At 38.7% G+C, this 17720-nt stretch overlaps 1 protein-coding gene across 2 annotated transcripts in view; it reads left to right on the top strand.

Annotated features, from left to right (window-relative positions):
• Nucleotides 1-200: 200 nt before the first annotated feature.
• The window catches only part of TTC29 (tetratricopeptide repeat domain 29), a 202537-nt gene continuing 185017 nt past the window's right edge, over nucleotides 201-17720 (top strand). Inside the window, exons 1-4 of one of the 2 annotated variants that reach the window (XM_075929998.2) lie at nucleotides 201-361; nucleotides 2176-2208; nucleotides 4760-4857; nucleotides 9222-9305. In XM_075929998.2, the coding sequence (XP_075786113.2) occupies nucleotides 4766-4857; nucleotides 9222-9305 (176 nt within the window). In that variant the 5' untranslated portion in view covers nucleotides 201-361; nucleotides 2176-2208; nucleotides 4760-4765. Of the gene's footprint in view, nucleotides 362-382; nucleotides 956-2175; nucleotides 2209-4759; nucleotides 4858-9221; nucleotides 9306-17720 lie in introns of those variants that run through there. The other variant, XM_006133842.5, reaches the window with a different exon arrangement.

A 17720-nucleotide genomic window follows, 5' to 3' on the forward strand; every position in this document is an offset into this window, starting at 1 on the left:
AAGCGGGGAACGGCTGCCCGGAGGCTGGATGCAGTCGCAGCTCTGCCCGCACCAAGTGTTATTTTACGGTTGAAGGCTCGCAGGCTCCGGTCCGTCCTCGCCTAGGCCCTGCCCCGGAGCGTCTCCCCAGCAGCACCCACCTGCTGCAACAAGCACTCGCGGCGGGCTCCCTTTCAGCCCCCGCGCGCCGCCCCCCGCCCCGCTCCAGCCTCCCGCGCTTGCTCGCTTCGCCTCTCGCCGTGGCCGCCCCCTCGGCCGCGCTCGCTCCGTCGGCTCCCCCGCCCGCGGCACCGCCCCAGTTCCCATGGTGACGGCTCGGGGCGTCCTGGGACTCGCGCAGCTGCGGCCGGCGGGTGAGCCCGTGAGTATCGCCCGCTCCCCGGCCCGCTCAGCCCGCCGCGGGGGTGAGGCCGCTCCCCAGCCGGCTCGGTGCTAGCGGCGGGGCGGGGGTGTTTGGTTTGCTCCCTGCGGGGCGGCGGGGAGACACCCAGCCGTAGGGGACTCGTGGGAGCAGCCGGGGGGTGCACTGACCCCCATTCCCCCCAAACTTTTAATTGCTAAAGGGGGACCCTCGGCCCCTGTGGGTGCCCCTCTCTGCACCCCCTCCCCTTGCAGGCCCCAGTCGTCCCTGCACCCAGCCCTTTGGGCGGGGGCTCTTGCTGCTCAGAGGAGGTTGGCTGCACATTGCCTCCGCCCCGGCTCTCGCACAGCGCTCCTCTGGGAGTAACCCCGGGGGGCATCTCCAGCGCGCACCCCGCAGAGGGACAAAAGCTGCGGAGTAATTTGTGCTGCACGCTAGGTGGTGCCGTAGTGTCAGGGCGCTCTGGAGCCGGAGGGTCTTTTCAAACTACTGTTTGCCCTGTTGCTATTATAAATACAGCGGGATGGAGCTGGTTCTCTGTGTTGGAAAAACGGATGGAAAAAGCCGTGAAGAAAGAAGCTGGAGCACTGCTGGGTCTGCTTTTATCTGTTCAAAATACTTCCCCTAGCTTCACATAGGTCTACAGTTACTTGGAAACTGGAGGTTTGATTCAAAATTAAATAAGCAAACATTTTTTAAAAGTTTGCAGTCAGCTTATATAAAGAATAGCGTGTTCCCAGACAAATTTGTAATTGGCAAATACATGAGGCTTCCTTTATCCTTCTTAAAGTTCACTAGATAGTTAATTCACACACATCTAAAATATTGCAAATGGCAAGACTCCTCAAACCTCCACTGTGTGACATGTTATACATTTAAATGCACCAGACAGTGAATTACTTTATCTGTGTTTTTATCCGCTCATCTTCAGCTCTTTGGTCCCATCTCTTGAAGCCACTTCAGCCTTTTCCCTCCTCTTTCTAGTTTCACTCTTTTCTTACCTACATAGCTTTCTTCATATTGCTGCTGGTCTTTCTCTTCCTGTCTCCTGAAGGGTGGTTAGTTAAGCTCTCAGGAAGGCCTTCTCTTCACTATGGAATTTTCAGAAAACATTGCTATTGATGCTGTCACTCTTGGACCCCAGTGTAGGAAACACTGGTGACATCCAGTATTTTGAGCAGCTGAAAGTTATGTAGGTGGGAATTTCCCCCTAAAAGTCCATAGTATAATCATGGCTGATAATGCTCAGGGATGTTGTTTCCTGAGAATGAATGGAAGCATGACATGTTTATGCTCTTTTGTCAAGCTATGTTTCGTTACTCTTTAATATTATTTATAAATAAGTATCAGTTTTATACAGGCTGTCATATAATAGATGAATAGTTATATGGATATGTATATATGTGACACACAGTCATGGAAATGGATCATGTGGGAGGATCTCTGCCCTAGTGGAGTTCTATTAATTTTTGAGAGGCTCATCATGAACTTAAGAGTTTGCCTGCATGAATCAGGATGCATAATCGGTCTTTTGTACAGTGCTAAAAGCATTTATTGCAGATGAAAGTGTCATAGCTTTTGCTTTGAGAGCTTAAAGTCAATACAGTATTTGAAGACAACTAAATGTCTTTATCTCGTTACTGCAAATGCTGATTGGATATAATGGTGTGTGGCTTTGGAACATGCTTTTGACAGGAGATAGATGAAACAAAATGGCATTATGGAACATTCTGTAAATTAGTCATTAAGTAAATATATTTAATAACTTTATTTGAACGTTGTAGAATCTATAAATTTGTTCTCCTTATTTTTAGCCATTTTAGGAATGAACAAGTGCCTTCTGTACAGTAAGTGTTCAGTTATATTCTCTATTCCTCTGCCACTCTTCAGTGCAAAGCCCTGTAACATTGACTTTATTGATTTCTAGAATGCTTTTGTGGCAGCAAAATGCTTAATCATAGGAACATAGGAATTGCCATGATGGATCAGTAGAGCCCTGCAAATCTGCTGTGATATCTGCTGTGTTTGCAGATCGAAGAGGATCCAAATTTTATAACTAGAGCCCTGCAAAACTGCAGATATCCACTGACCATGTTTGGGGATCATGGATTGGATGCAGATACAAATTTTGTATCCACACAGGGCTGTATGGATCAGATTGTAGATCTACCTAGTCTCTTGTAGTGGCCAGCACCAGAAGCTTCAGAGGTGGGAATAAGAACACCATACTATGCAATGTGGGATAATTTGCCCTCCTCCGGAACACAAAGAGCTCTCTCCACAGTATCTAATAGCAATTGGCGTAAGCCCTGAAGTGATGGTAACATTTTATGACAGAATATACTAATCCAGTAACAAATACCCGCAATACTGTATTAGTTATAATGAAGTCACTAGTCCTTTGCAGGCTCTCTAGCTCCTCATGTACAGCCTAGACAAACCAGACTTCTATGATAAATTATTATTAAAACTTAGAATCACATATTATTAGGTTCTTCTAGTTTCAAAAAAGCCAGACATATACACAGGTCAAAAATATTTCATTTCTTCTCCAAGATCCATGCTGGTAGCAAATCTTCTAGTAAATAAAAATCTAAAGATTTATTAATATATAAAAAGGAAGAAAGTTATTAAGAGGTTAAAATAGATCACATGAATTACAGTTGATTTCCAAGTTTGTAGATCAGAACAATAGCAGTCAGTGGTGGATATAGGGCAGGGCGAACGGGTTTGATTCATGCAGAATAAGTAAAACGTAGAGAGTTTGTCACTCGTTATCAAAATGAGTTTAAGGTAATATCATAAATTGCTTAACTGAAATGTATAACCAGTACCTTCCTGTTTTGTATAGTTATAAATTATATATAAAATTTATAAATAAAGTTTGTCCTTATGTTTTGGAAATAAAATAAATCACCAAAATTGCATACACTTAAGAAGACAAACAAAAAGTAAACACTAAACTAAAACATATCTTGCCTCTTGCTCTAAACTAACTTGGGCTGTAAAATACAACTGCAGATAATCATTAGAAATAGAGCAAGGGATAAGACTTCTAGAAGGATTTATTCTAAAGTCTTGCTCCATTTCTGTTCATGGATATTTTTGTTTCAATGATGGGAAGGCTAATTAGTGACTGGCCATCTCTCACTATAAACCACTCCCAAATGGAACTCCCTTTCATAAAAAAAATCTTTTATTACAAACACAAATACAAATCTAGTTTTTGTTAAGTGTAATCTTTGACTGAGATGAATTACCATATGCTCTTATTTGTATTGATATTTTTAATGACATGATTTGAAATATTTAGATGAAAAGTCTCACTGTATACTGTAAATCTGGATAGTTGTATAATAATTAGTTTTTATTTGGGCTGTGAAATACAACTGTAAAGGCTATCAATAATATTTAGTCCTTACTAACTCCCCCACCCCCCTCAGGGACTTTTTAATGAAGTTCCCTACTATATTACCTTTCCTTGTCCTCCTATACCTTCATTATACTTCTGACATGTAACACAGAATAGATTGCCATTCTATAAATCTAACAAATCGCTAACTTTCTTTTCCCCTTTAAAATCGTATTTCCCACCCCCATTAAAAGTTTGTGTCTTGAGGCTTGCCAGCAGGTCTTGCAATACTTACTTTAAACCAAATTTAAAAGTAAGGGTGCTCCTGCTGCTAACATCTTCAGATCACGGATGTGCAAAATGAAGGATCTGGCAGCTGAAGCTTTAATGGTGGGAAGTATAGGCTGCGTACTTGAGAGGAAAGAACACAGTTGCTCTATGTGACAAAAATGTAACATTTATGTACTTCAAAAAGACAAACTAGACTGTATAGCAATGGGGGCTTTTTGGTTTTGTTCTCCATAAGTAAAATCCTGTGCTCATATAACATTACTTATAAAGTTAAGTGGTTGTTTCTATTATTATTCATTTTGTGGGATAATACAATGCTTGCTCTTGCATCATTATTACATATCACGTGTTTTATCATTTCTGTTTTTGTACTTTATCTATTTAAAAAATAAGAACAAAAACAGAGAAGCCATCATAGAGCCTTAAAAATCCTGATTCTGTTTTCAGTTATAACTATCTAAATCAGAAGTGCCACAGTTCAGTTATATAGCTATAAAATCAATGTAAACAAAATCAGATTCAGTCCTAGGCATTCTGTCTCAATTCAGTAATTCCAAGGCTCCATCCTGCAAAAATATGTGCACGTTAATCACACACACAAGTTTTTTGCAACATAGGGACCTCATTTTTCATATTGTGTAACAGAAAGGGAAAAACAGTAGATGGGGAAAGACTGAAGAAGGGTAAGGGAACATTAGTCATGAGTCACAGGAATGAAAAAATGTGTATTAATTATTGTGTGTATATTTTTTTAGTTCAAAATGAGTACTTTGCCTCCTGTGCCGATACAGCGTCCAAAGGCACATCCCAGCTTCACAGAGCAGATGGTTTGCCCTTCAATAAAACTTGCAAGGTATGTGTGTCTCATACTGACTTTTAGAAAGCTAACCTTTTTTCTTTAAATAGCTGCAATTGGATAGCTTAAGAAGAAAAATTATGGTTTGTGTTGTAGGTATTTTTTAAAAAGCAAAAGTTTAAGACAAGAAAATAATCTTTTAGCAAAGTTACATCCATATGATGAATAAAAGGCAATAGAAAGTGCAAACTCACTTGTCTTTTCAAGACAGAACAATAAAATCGAAATGATCTTCTTCTCATCTAAAATATAATGTATTAAAAAGTCCATATTTGAATTTGCATCATCACCAAATCACTTGGTTGCTTGCAGTTCCAGTAAAATTGGTAAGTTCAATGAAATTTGAAGTTACTGCATAAAGACTTAAGAAAAGCTTTCAAACAATCAGTGAAGTATATAATGGCAGAAGAGATTAGTATCACCATTTTTCTTTGGCATTATGACAGATTTTGAAAGAGCTCTATTCATGATACATGCCTTCTCCTAAATTTTTGAAACGGTTCTTTCATCTTACTAGGTGTTTCAGTGTTAAGTCTTTATTTTCCTCCTTGAAAATGTATTCTTTTGGATTAAAAAAATAAGATTTTATCATTTTGACTTTGCATGGGAACCATCATTGTATGTCTTAAATTATAATATATACAAATTGTCATGGAAAAAAAATACCTAATACAGTTCAAGGGCTAATCCCGCTCAGCAAGCTGAAATACACCAGTGCTTCAACTCACACCCCATTCTTGACTCAGCTATCTGGTGTGCCTTTAGTTGCTCCCCACTGCTTGAGGTGGAAGACCTTAGTTTAGTGTCTCACTGGTTGAGCACTGAGATCCCAATAATTGCTGCTGCCCATTCCAAATAAATCAGTAATGTGGGTTACAGTAAATGGTAAGCAACCCTCTTAACTTGCCCCAAATCAATTTGTTTTAGTCCTAAAAAGGAATCTCTCTGCATTGAGAAAAGCATGAAGGCTGAGGTTTTTCTTTTTCCTGGATTTGACTGTAACATTTAGAAAGTGAAATAGGGTTGGTAATGGGCTGAGGAGCAGGGAGGCTCCAGGTAGCCTGAAGACCAAATGTGACATGACTTCTTCCTGATATAGCAGAGAACTCTTGTATGGAGCAATCCTTGCCAACATCCTCTAAACAAACAGAATTCTGTATGGCATAGGTGTGGTGGGCAGGGATAGGAAGTCTCTTGTCACACCCGAGTGATCTGTTGGGATAGTGACAGTGGAGCTCCCCATAAAGAGACTTCTCTGTTGAAGTAATAGGGGCATTTGTTAGTAGAATAAAATTGATGTGGGCCCCATATCAATGCATAGGCCCCTTTGCTGGGATGGTTTGGCCCCCTTAAAATTCCTTCTGAGGCAGGCAACTCCCTGTTATGTCTGTGTCAGAAGATAGGAATAGTGGCTCTTTAGGGTATTTTTGCCATAGCAGTATCAGACGTTCTTCAGTCTAAGATAGCAACAACTTCGGAGTTGTCTCTGTGCAAGCTTTGAAAGATGTCACCACAGTTTGACTGACACTGGAGTCCATACACCTAGTATGGCCACTAGCATTGGGACCCCATTGCAAATAGGTTGTCTCCAGTGCTTTCTGTTCCTGAAACTTCACCCCCAAATATTCTCTTTCCTCCCTGCATCCCTATTGAACTTTCTGTTCTCTGGTTCCAGTCATGCTCCCTTTTACCTCAGGCAACCAACTTCTTAACCTATCTCAAACCGTCCAGTAATCTTTTGCTATCCAGGTTCAGCCAGATCTGATCCAGGCAAACAGGTGGGTGAAATAGTTAAAAGTTTAAGTACTTCAGTAGTTCACTTAAGAACTGCCTTTGAAACGTTTGGTCAAGGCATTGAGAGAACCTCTCAGTGCAATCCATCCTAGGTCAAGTCTTGCTAGAGTTTTGGGGGAGAGAAATGAGGCTGGCTCATTTACTCTGTGTAGTCTAGGCATCCCTGAATCTCTCACTGCCCTCAGGCTTCCCTAATCAAGCTTCCTGTCTTGCTATTTTCTCTTGAAAGTTTCTCCTTTCACTATGCACATGTTCCTGGCGTATATCAACTCATGTGTCTCTCCTGCAAGGGTTCTTCAAAATCATACTAACATATTCAGTAATTCTGACTTGGATAACTATATCTTTCCTATAGATAACCTTTGAAATAAGTCTGTTACTATAACTACCAAAATATTCCAAGGTTGGTTTTTCAGGTGTTAGTCTGATTTTTGAAAAATTGGAAAAATGAAAATTCTAATTAAATATTCATAACACCTTGAAACAGATTTATAAGATATAGTCAGATATATTTTTCACATTAATATTTTTGTTGCTCTCAGTTCTGAAACACCCTGATTGGAGCTTTGTCCTTTTCCTATTGGTAGTAATTGAATTGACTCTTATCTTTTCTTTCTTGTTTATGCACAAACATCACTGATGATATTGGTACGAGTCTGAGAGAATTTTTTTTCTTGTAGCTGGAATTCTTTATGATAGAGCCTAGCAAGATAGACATCCTTAATACAGCACAAAACATTATAGGTGTCTTCTAAACAATAGCTGGTTTGTGAGAAGTGTGTGTGTTTGTTCAAACATTGGTTATGCTTAATTTGTTTTTAAACTCTGGGGTACATTCCCCCATCAGATTAGAATAAGTTTTAACCTGGGCTACATGACAAGTGCCACTTTAAGCTTTGTGATTTGTCTTTGCTGTTCTACACAGTGTAGTGTTTTTAAAAAAAGATTTCCAACAAGCAGAGGTAAGATATAGTTATATTTAAATGGCAATTCAAATTAAATTTTGGTTAGATAATTGTGATGCTGGAACATTACCTCTAGATTTTTTTACTTTTTACTTTATATTTAGAATGTCCTAAGAATTGCAGGAGGGTTCCTTTTGCAGACCTCCTACATTAGTTAGGGCATTTTGGGGACTTTTACCCAAAGAACTTTCTTTTTTATTTATGTAATTCTGTACTATTTCTCAAATACACATGCGTTCGTTCTCTCTCTCTCACACACACATACTCTCTCACACACACACACACACACAGCTAAATATGTAGTGTCATATAATACATCTTTTACAGTAATGCACACTATTTGTGTCATGCAAATGGTCCATAATATCCTCATTGGTTTAGACTCTTAGATTTAGTCTTCAAATTTTGATTTAGATTTTAATTTAATTATTATGATACAATTTCTTTCTAATCAGTAGCATGTTCTAGGTACATTTTCTTTCCATCCAGCAGCATGGCCTTTCTTAGGCGTGATTGATGAATGAGATAGAAATACATTAGCCTGATAATATGCTATGTACCAGCACATTTTTTTTCTTTTCTTTTTTTCTACTTCAGTTGTATATTTTGTAAATACAGTTCATTGTATTATTTTAATAGACTTTTTCTGGCATTCATAGAATAGGCAACACTGCAAAATGTTATCCAAATGTCCATACAATTATGGAAAAAATATTTTATCAGTGGGAGAGGGATAATTAAAGACTGCTGTGTAATACATACCCACAAAGAGGCAGAATATACATGCTACAGTACTTAATCATACAATCTTAATGTTCTTTTCTCATAGTTTTTTATTGAATGAAAGTTAATTCACATTACTGCTATAAAAATGACATCCTTTAACATGATGCTCTCAGTATACATAAAAAGTCCTAATTCCTTTTATGGTCAGTACAGCTCCAGAGCCTCTGTTATGTATTGGCATGGATGCAAAAGATAAAAAGCTGAAATGTCTAAAATTGAATGGTCTGTTAGTTCAATTTCCAACCTTAGCTTGAGATCAGAGCACATTAAAGTCAATGTGAGTCTTTATTGTGACTTTGTTTGGCTTTGGACCTGGCCTTTAATGTCTCCTATTATGATATGCTCTTGATATTTTCACGTTGGTAAAATTGTCTCTGAGCTTAAATTATACTACCCAAAATCTGTATTAGTAAATTTTGTTTTAAAAAAATCTAGTACAAAACAGATCTGATGCTTTGTTTAGTCCATGCTATCAAGGCAAAAGTGTAATGGATCCATTTGAGAAGAGAAAAGTTGAGTATGGACGGTGTTAAACACTGGTTTAGACTTTTTATAATGTATGTGGAACCATTGAATAATAGGGTTCTTAAATACTGAAGCCAACTCTGATTCCCTGGGAAAATAAAGATTTGAATAGCTACAGACCAAAAAGTTAATGTGATACTTGTATGTATTTATAAAATGTGTCTGATACATTACTTTGTCAATATTTCAGTATTTATTTGTCTCTGCGTGGCAATGATAATGCATTATACATGCTGCAGACGTCTACGTTAGCACGGTGTTTCTTTTAATTTTTTTTTCATTTAAATTTAGGATTCATATGATCAAAGACAAAGATGCCATAGATCATTATTTGGCGATGAATATCAAAGGGTTGTCAAAGCAAGAGGCTGCTGCGTAAGTATGGTCTTTTTGAGGCATTTTAACATACAGTAAGTTTATTGATTCTTTTGTTTCTAGTTATCATATTCAATGAAATCTAAAGTTCCCCAAGCTTTACACCTTCCTGAGTGGAACTTAAAAATTAAAATGAATATTAAATAATGCTGTTTCACTGAGTCTGTCAAAGGATATAATCCCATGGTTTTATTAATTCTCATATTTACTGAGATTGTCACATTTCAAACACGATAGCTAAGATTGTGTCAGTAATTACATTTAATATCATCTTTAAGAAAAAAATTCTGTGAAAATATCTCATTTGGGTCTGAAGTTTTGTATACAAAAAAACAAAGGTTCTTGTAATACTCCATTAATATCTAGTCAATCCTCACCTCCAAATGCTGATTTTAAGATGCAGCCTTTTCATATACCATTAATTCTTTTAAAAGCTAAGGAATGAAAGAACACTAGGAAAAAAATATTTCTTGCTGCTGGGATAGCTACATTTAAAAATTACAAAAAAAAACCCCTACACGCTGATTACTTTTTCTGCAGTGTTTTAACAGATCTGAGTTTTGGCTCCATTAGAATTAATGAATGGATTCTAAAAGTCTGGAATTATTGTCTTTAAAATGGGATTTATTTCTTTCAATATTTAAATAATAAAAGGATGCCTAGACAAAGTTAATTAACTATTAATATTGCAGCATAACCCCACTGATGTTAAAACAGTTCCTCAGTCCTACAGGAGCATGGTCAGACAGCCACATACAAAAGTAGTTCTTTTATCCTCTTTTTTTTTTCAGGAACTCTCAGCTTGTCTTCACACCCTGACACATACGTGTCTTTTGAAGCATGCCCTGAATGTTCCAAAATTCAGACTCTTTCTGACCGAGGGTATAATAAGTTCAAGATTCCCAGTAAATGACCTGCCAGCATTCCCTCTCTTTTGTACTGTTTTGGCTTCAACTTGAGTGCTTCTGTCTGCCATAGCTGCGGCAGATTCAAAAATTGCTCAAGCTCTCTAAGGTGTTAGTAGAAAAGATCCTAATGTTTTTGGGAATGATGTGTTGGGAAAGCAGTTTATGTTAAAATAAACTTGTTCTTTTCTTTAAAGTTGGGAGTCTGTTGGAAGATCATGGACTACAAATGGATCCAAATTATGGGGCAGATTATGACTCTCTCTGTATATATTATAAAGGAGTAGGTGGATGTTAGGGTGTTTCCATTTCTTCTCTGTGTGAAACATCTGCATCATAGGTCACAGAGTGAGATGGAGAGCTCCTTCTGTGGTGCTGTTACTCCCTGCTACTGATGGGAGCAATGTGAATGGACAGGGACAGAGAGTGGGCAGAACCTGTTCTTCTGCATTTTTGTGCTAGATGGCACAGATGGTGACAGAGTCTGCGTCAAGTGTAAGGACCGGCTTGGATTACTTCCCTAATGGGGAGAGAGTGGAACCAGGGACCTGATTGCCTCTTTCTAAATCCTTGGGGCTTATCCTTATTTTGGGCTCTGGCTCAGCTACAATCTAGGCCTATTTAAATAAGGCATTTCTCCTTGGACAACTCTTTGGCTGCAGATGGCCCAAATGAAATGGAACTAGTGTGCAGGGTGAAGAGGATCAGAATACAGGGAGTCTACAAAGGAAGAAACATGTAATCACCCATTATTACCATAGCCACATGGAAGGGGAGGATACTAGCCATAAAAGCCTCACTTTGCAACTGCAACAGTGGCTGCATACTGTCTTTGCTGCTTAGTGGTGGCGATGTGAGGTTTACCTCTTTGCTTGTAACCAGCATGTAACCTAACCAAGGGAATAACTGTCTTCTCTGGGTATGTCTACATGGCATTCCTCCTTGGAGAGAGGAATGCAAATGCAGACAAGCAAAATTGCAAAGGAAGCGTGGATTTGAATTTCCCACACTTCATTTGCATAATCATGTCCAGCTGCTATTTCAAAATACCCTATTTTGAGATAAAAAATGCCATGTAGATGCGGTTATTTTGAAAGAAACCCCTTCTTTTGAAATAACGTTTAACCCTTAAAAAAGAGGTTTAATGGTTATTTCGAAAGAATGGGTTTTTTTCAAAATAACCGTGTCTACACGGTGTTTTTTATCTCAAAATAGGGTTTTTTTGGAAAAATGGTGGTCCATGATTATGCAAATGAAGTGAGGGAAATTCAAATCTGCGCTTCATTTGCAATTTTGCTTGTCTGCTTTTGCATTCCTCTCTCCAAGGAGGAATGCAATGTAGACATGACCTCTGTGACCACAGATGAAGTCAGTTCAACTTTGGGAAAGCTCTTAATGCATCTGTATTGTAGAGTTGTAACCTGATGGGCTTAACCTTCAGCCATAGGATTTAGGATCTGTAGGGTTTTTTACACATAAACCGTGAGTGCTGAAAGAGTGTTGAGACTATAAGATAGTAAAAATCAAGGAAATTTACCATGGAGTAGAAAATGTATTGCCTGTCCTTTAGTACTGGGGTAGAGTAACTAGAGCCCTGAGCGAATACAAAATTATGCATATGCATCCACCAGGCTCAACTCATCATCCAATCTGCAATCTGTGAACTGGATTTTATTTGCATCCTCACAGAAAACCACCTGGAGGGACAGGTGGAGGGAGAAAAGTTGAGCAAGGACGGGGCAGAATTGTGCAGGTTGCCAGATTCTTCTGGTTTTCATCCACGTAGTTTTTTCCCTACAGGTATTACAAAAGTGACATGCTTTTAAAGCAAGGGCATGTAATGTGAGGTGTGTGCTGATTGTACATAACACTGTGATTGCCATGTCCTCCCTGTACAATCAAAGGGCTTCTATAGTTCAATCAGCATGCCCTGAAAATTCTAGGTAACCAGTGCAGTTAGCAAAATTACCCTACACCAGAAGACTATCTTGGTTACAACAATCTTGTGGCTCACTTAGATGGAAGGCCACCTACGCCCCACTCACTAACCTAGATTGCCCCTCACTGAAATAAATGGATGAGATGTTATCCACTTGCCACCCATTCTCTGGTGTTAACATTTTACAAATAATTTAAAAAATTATCAGATTAGATTTAGTCAGAATTTTAAGTGATATAACATGAAACTTTTTCGAAGCAGTTAGGTAAGTCTGCTAAAATATAGTTAGATTTAAAACAAGAAAGAAAACATTTTTGTGAACAAGAGTTCTGCTATTAGAAATCCATCATCAAAACACTATGAAACTATCAGTGAAGGACTATTTTATATTAGAATCATAGAATTATAGGGCTGGAAGAGACCTCAGGAGGTGATCGAGTCCAGCTCCCTGCCCAAAGCAGGACCAATCCCAACTAAATCAACTCAGCCAGAGCTTTGTTAAGCCGAGACTTAAAAACCTCTAGGGATGGAGATTCCACCACCTCCCTAGATAACTTATTCCAGTACTTCACCACCCTCCTCATTAAATAGTTTTTCCTAATATCCAACCTAGACCTCCCGCACTGTAACTTGAGACCACTGCTCCTTGTTCTGCCATCTGTCACTACTGAGAACAGCCTCTTTCCATCCTCTTTGGAACCCCCCTTCAGGAAGTTGAAGGCTGCTATCAAATCTTCACTCTTCTCTTCTGCAGACTAAATAAGCCCAAATCCCTCAGTCTCTCCTCATAGGTCATGTGCTCCGGCCACCTAATCATTTTGGTTGCCCTCCATTTGGGCCCTCTCCAATGTATCCACATCCTTTCTATAGTAGAGGGCCCAGAACTGGACACAATACTCCAAATGTGGTCTCACCAGAGCCGAATAAAGGGGAATAATCACTTCTCTAGATCCACCGGCAATGCTCCTCCTAATGCAACCTAATATTCCATTTGCCTTCTTGGCCACAAGGGCACACTGTTGACTCATATCCAGCTTCTCATCTACTGTAATCCCCAGGTCCTTTACTGCAGAACTGCTACTTAGCCATTTGGTCCCCAGCCTGTAACAATGTTTGGGATTCTTCCGTCCCAAGTTCAGGATTCTACACTTGTCCTTGTTGAACCTCATCAGATTTCTTTTGGCCCAATCCTCTAATCTTTCTAGGTCACTCTGGACCCTATCTCTGCCCTCTCCCTCTATCTTAGTGTCTGCCTCTTCCCCCAGCTTAGTGTTATCCACAAACTTGCTGAGGGTGCAATCCATCCCCTCATCCAGGTCGTTAGTAAAGATGTTGAACAAAACTGTCCCTAGAACTGATTCTTGGGGTACTCCTCTAGAAACAGGCCGTTGATCACTATCCATTGGGCCCGACAATCTAGCCAGCTTTCTATCCATCTTACAGTCCATTTATCCAATCCATACTTCCTTAACTTGCTGGCAAGAATATTGTGAGAGACCATATCAAAAGCTTTGGTAAAGTCAAGGTATATCACATTCACCAACTTTCCCATATCCACAGACCCAGTTACCTCATCATAGAAGCTAATCAGATTGGTCAGGCATGACTTGCCCTTGGTGAATCCATGTTGACTATTCCTGATGACTTTCCCCTTTTCTAAGTGCATCAGAATTGATTCCTTGAGGAACCCCTCCATTATTTTTCCAGGTACTGAGGTAAGGCTGATTGGTCTGTAGTACCCTGGACAGTCCTTCTTCCCTTTTTAAAAGATGGGCACTACATTTGCCTTTTTCCAATCATCTGGGATCTCTCCTGATATCCATGAGTTTTCAAAGATAATGGCCCAAGGCTCTGCAATGATATTTGCCAATTCCCTCAGAACTTTCAGATGCATTCAATCCAGACCCATGGATTTGTATATGTCTAGCTTTTCTAAATGGTTCTTAACCTGTTTTTTCTCCACCAAGGGATGCCCACCTCCTTCCCATACTGTGTTACCTAGTGCAGTAGTCTTGGAACTAGCTGACCTTGTCTGTGAAAAGAGAGGCAAAGAAAGCACTGAGTACTTCAGCTTTTCCTACCATCATCTGTCACTAGGTTATATCCCTCATCCAGTAAGGGTGCCATACTCTCTCTGATCACCCTCTTACTGCTAACATGCCTCTAGAAACCTTTCTTGTTACCTTTTACATCCCATGCTAGCTGTAATTACAGTTGTGCTTTTGCCTTCTTGATAATTCCCCTGCATTCTCAAGCAGTATATTTTTCTCCTTCCTAGTCATCTGTCCAAGTTTCCACTTCTTGTAAGCTTCCTTTTTGCGTTTAAGCTCACCAAGGATTTCCCCGGTAAGCCAATCTGGTCACCTACTATATTTGCTTTTCTTACTGTACATCAGGATGGTTTAAAAAAGTGAAATTGACTTTCTTGAATTTCATCATCCAAGCTGAGTGAATTACAAAAAAAGTGAACACTGAAGCTAGTTTTCAGACATGTTTTTTACATTTTCTTCAAATGTTATTGTTAGAACTTTTTCAAAGGGCAAAATAAATACAGGCCATCCTCACTGTAAGTCCAAGATACATTCCAAAAACCTTGGATTTATAGCGAAACAACTTAAAGCGGGGATTTTTTTTCCTGCAGCTGATTTCCATTTGCGTAAATTGGGGGGGTTGGGGCAGGAGGGCTGCGCAACTTAAGAGTGGGGAATGGGAGGACTTATAACACATCAGTTCCTACTAGCATCAATGACTTTATTGTGGAATGGATGTATACTGGGACAACTTATAGTGGGGACACCCAGTACTGTATTGTTACTTTTGTTTTTAATGAAAACAAAAATTACACTGGAGTTGGCATCACCTTTACTAGTTGACTCAATAATTGACTTCTTTTTATGGTTGACCTATTCCATCTGTTCCTGAATCTGTGGGGTTTTGTTTGCCTTCTACTTTTGCTCCAAAAGTTAACTTTGGATTTCATGTCAACAAATTTAATATATTGTCATCTTTTTTCCCTCTAATTAAAGGCACTCACAGGAGCTTTATGCTTTGAACATGCACAGAATTATTAATTTAGGATTTTACATATTATGTTACAGAATGTTTTTGTACCAGTCTGTAAGTTGGGTGGATCTAAAAACCTGTAGGTGAAAGCTAGTGCTCTTAGGTTGGGGCTTCTGGGGGATACTGGGGCTGCTGGAATGAGCAGGGGGTTTAAAGTGGAATATTTTATATGGGTGGAGTCGAGCTGCTGGGATATAGTGAATGAGACTGCTACTGTTGCGTGGCAGTGGGACTGCTGAGATACGAGGTAGGCTCATGGGTGCTATAGGTTTCTCTCTTTCTTGTGCCCTCTGTTGCTTGACTATACAGTGCTCACTTTCAGGAGTGGGGAAGTACTGATCCAAACTGCCTCTCTTCCTTCTGATCCAGGGAGAGAGAAGCTCCAGTGTAGGATGGAAGTGAGGCATAGCAGTAGAATGGAGCAAGTATAAACTCCCCCTCCTTTCTTCTGCCAGCCCCCTACCTGCAAAGCGATTGCAATTTTTTTGCAGCTGTCAACAATTGGACGTGACCCATTGTGCCAACCTCCTTATGAACCACTTGTGTTTTATTTCAATTTGAGAATTGATAGCCTATGTGTAAATTCATTTATATTTTAAATGGCTTTTTTCTTTATTTGTATATTTTGAAAATCTTTTTACAGAATATGGAAATTTGTGAGGAGAAGTGATATAGTTTCATAACGAAAGGAGTTCAACTTTAAGGCTCTGTATCCTAAACACCCTGATGTGGTGTTTTTGGAGAGGGAAATAGCACACTTTATACATTAATTTTATCGATACATTTTACATTTCCTTGCTATTGCTGTCAGTGTTAATGTTATTTAAATATGTATTTTTCTGTCTGAATAATTCCTCATAATCTTACTTGTCAGGATCACGATTCAGTGTTTATTAAGTAACTTTCAAAAAAGAGAATTTGATACCTAGAGACACATTCCTTTTGGTCAGATGAATGCGATCTCTGAATTTCAGGTCGGGCATACATGTGATTTAACATAATTAGGCAATGATCTAAAGAATAGAACAGACGTGGGGGAGTGAGAGAGATGGTTTACCTTTCCAGCAGAAACTTCTCTGTGCAGTTGTGTAATGTGAAAGGTATTTCTTGAAAAGGTTAAAAAAAGTTCTAATCAACTTCTGTACATTATGTAGAACTTCATTTTCTAAACTCTGCAAAAGAAAGTTTCATATTTAATGGGAAATCATGAATTATTCCATTTATTATCTACTTCCTCCTTTCAAAGACATGATCTGGATAAAAGGCGGGGTGAATAATTTCAAAAAATACAATACATTTTTAATGGGAAGGTGCAAACTACAGATTCTCATGACTATTAGCGAGTGTAGAGGAAACAGAATTTTACTTGCAAAAACTCATCAGACTCTTGCAAAGATAAAATACCTGACACACTTTAATAAAAAAAGAACACAGTGAGCTGAAGTTTTTCTTTTTTTATGTGACTTGTTGTTTTTACTAAGTTTGGTCTTACGGTTTTCTAGAGCTTTTATTTCTCAGTAGTACACCAATATTTTGTGCTGAAGAAAACATACAAGATATACACAATTGAGTTCTATTTTTGATGCAGTTTACAAAAATGAATTATAGATCCATAATGTACAAAAAGAGAATGAAGTATAAAAAGACAATTGAATTTGCCTTGAGACAATCATGACTTTCTAATTAGTCTCATAGTGATTTTGATTTGTATAAGAATCCTCTTTTTCCCCCTCATTTAATTCTGTCTTATCTATGGGTCCTTAGACTGTGAGCACCTTGGGACAGGAATTGTCCCTTCTTGAGTGGCATGATCAGAAGCAAATATAATATATTGTTGGGATAGGAATTGAATAGTAACTGTGTGATAATAAATATGCAGCACTCTTACAGTGCTTTCCATTGTCAGAGCATTTTACAAAAGTTAACTAATCCACAGCAGCCCCCTGAAGAGATAGATAAGTAACACTACCATTATCCCTGTTTCATACATATTATTATGTTATCTTTCTGAAAAAGCTTACAGTCTAAGACAAAAGATAACAGACAGATATAGGCAGGTAGGGGAGTACAAGGAAACACTGAGAAAATATTAGCATGATTGTATACAGGTTGTATACAGTTTTACACATAGTGAAAGAAATGTACAGAGAGGTGAAATGACTTGTCACAAATCACATAGCAAGTCAAAGATGTAGCGAAGATTAGAACCTGGAAGGTCCTAGCTCAGTCCATTAGACACAATATTTATTAACACAGAGGTATTAAGAAATCTTTAATTTTGGTAAGCAATCATCTATAACAAAATTTGGATGCAACACTTCAAGTTGTAATTAATTTTGATTAATGAACCTCACTGAATTCCAGGAAAATGAGAAAAAAGTATTGTTTTAAAAAAGAAAGTAAGATACAGTGAATTCCTAATTGCTATTTAAAAATCAACAAAGATCAGTAGCAGAAAATAATGTTTTCTCTCACAGAGCCTGAAATATTCACTAAAGATCATAGGTA

The sequence above is a fragment of the Pelodiscus sinensis genome, chromosome 4 (genome assembly GCF_052426305.1).
Source record: "Pelodiscus sinensis isolate ZL-2025 chromosome 4, ASM5242630v1, whole genome shotgun sequence".
Classification (NCBI taxonomy): domain Eukaryota; kingdom Metazoa; phylum Chordata; order Testudines; family Trionychidae; genus Pelodiscus; species Pelodiscus sinensis.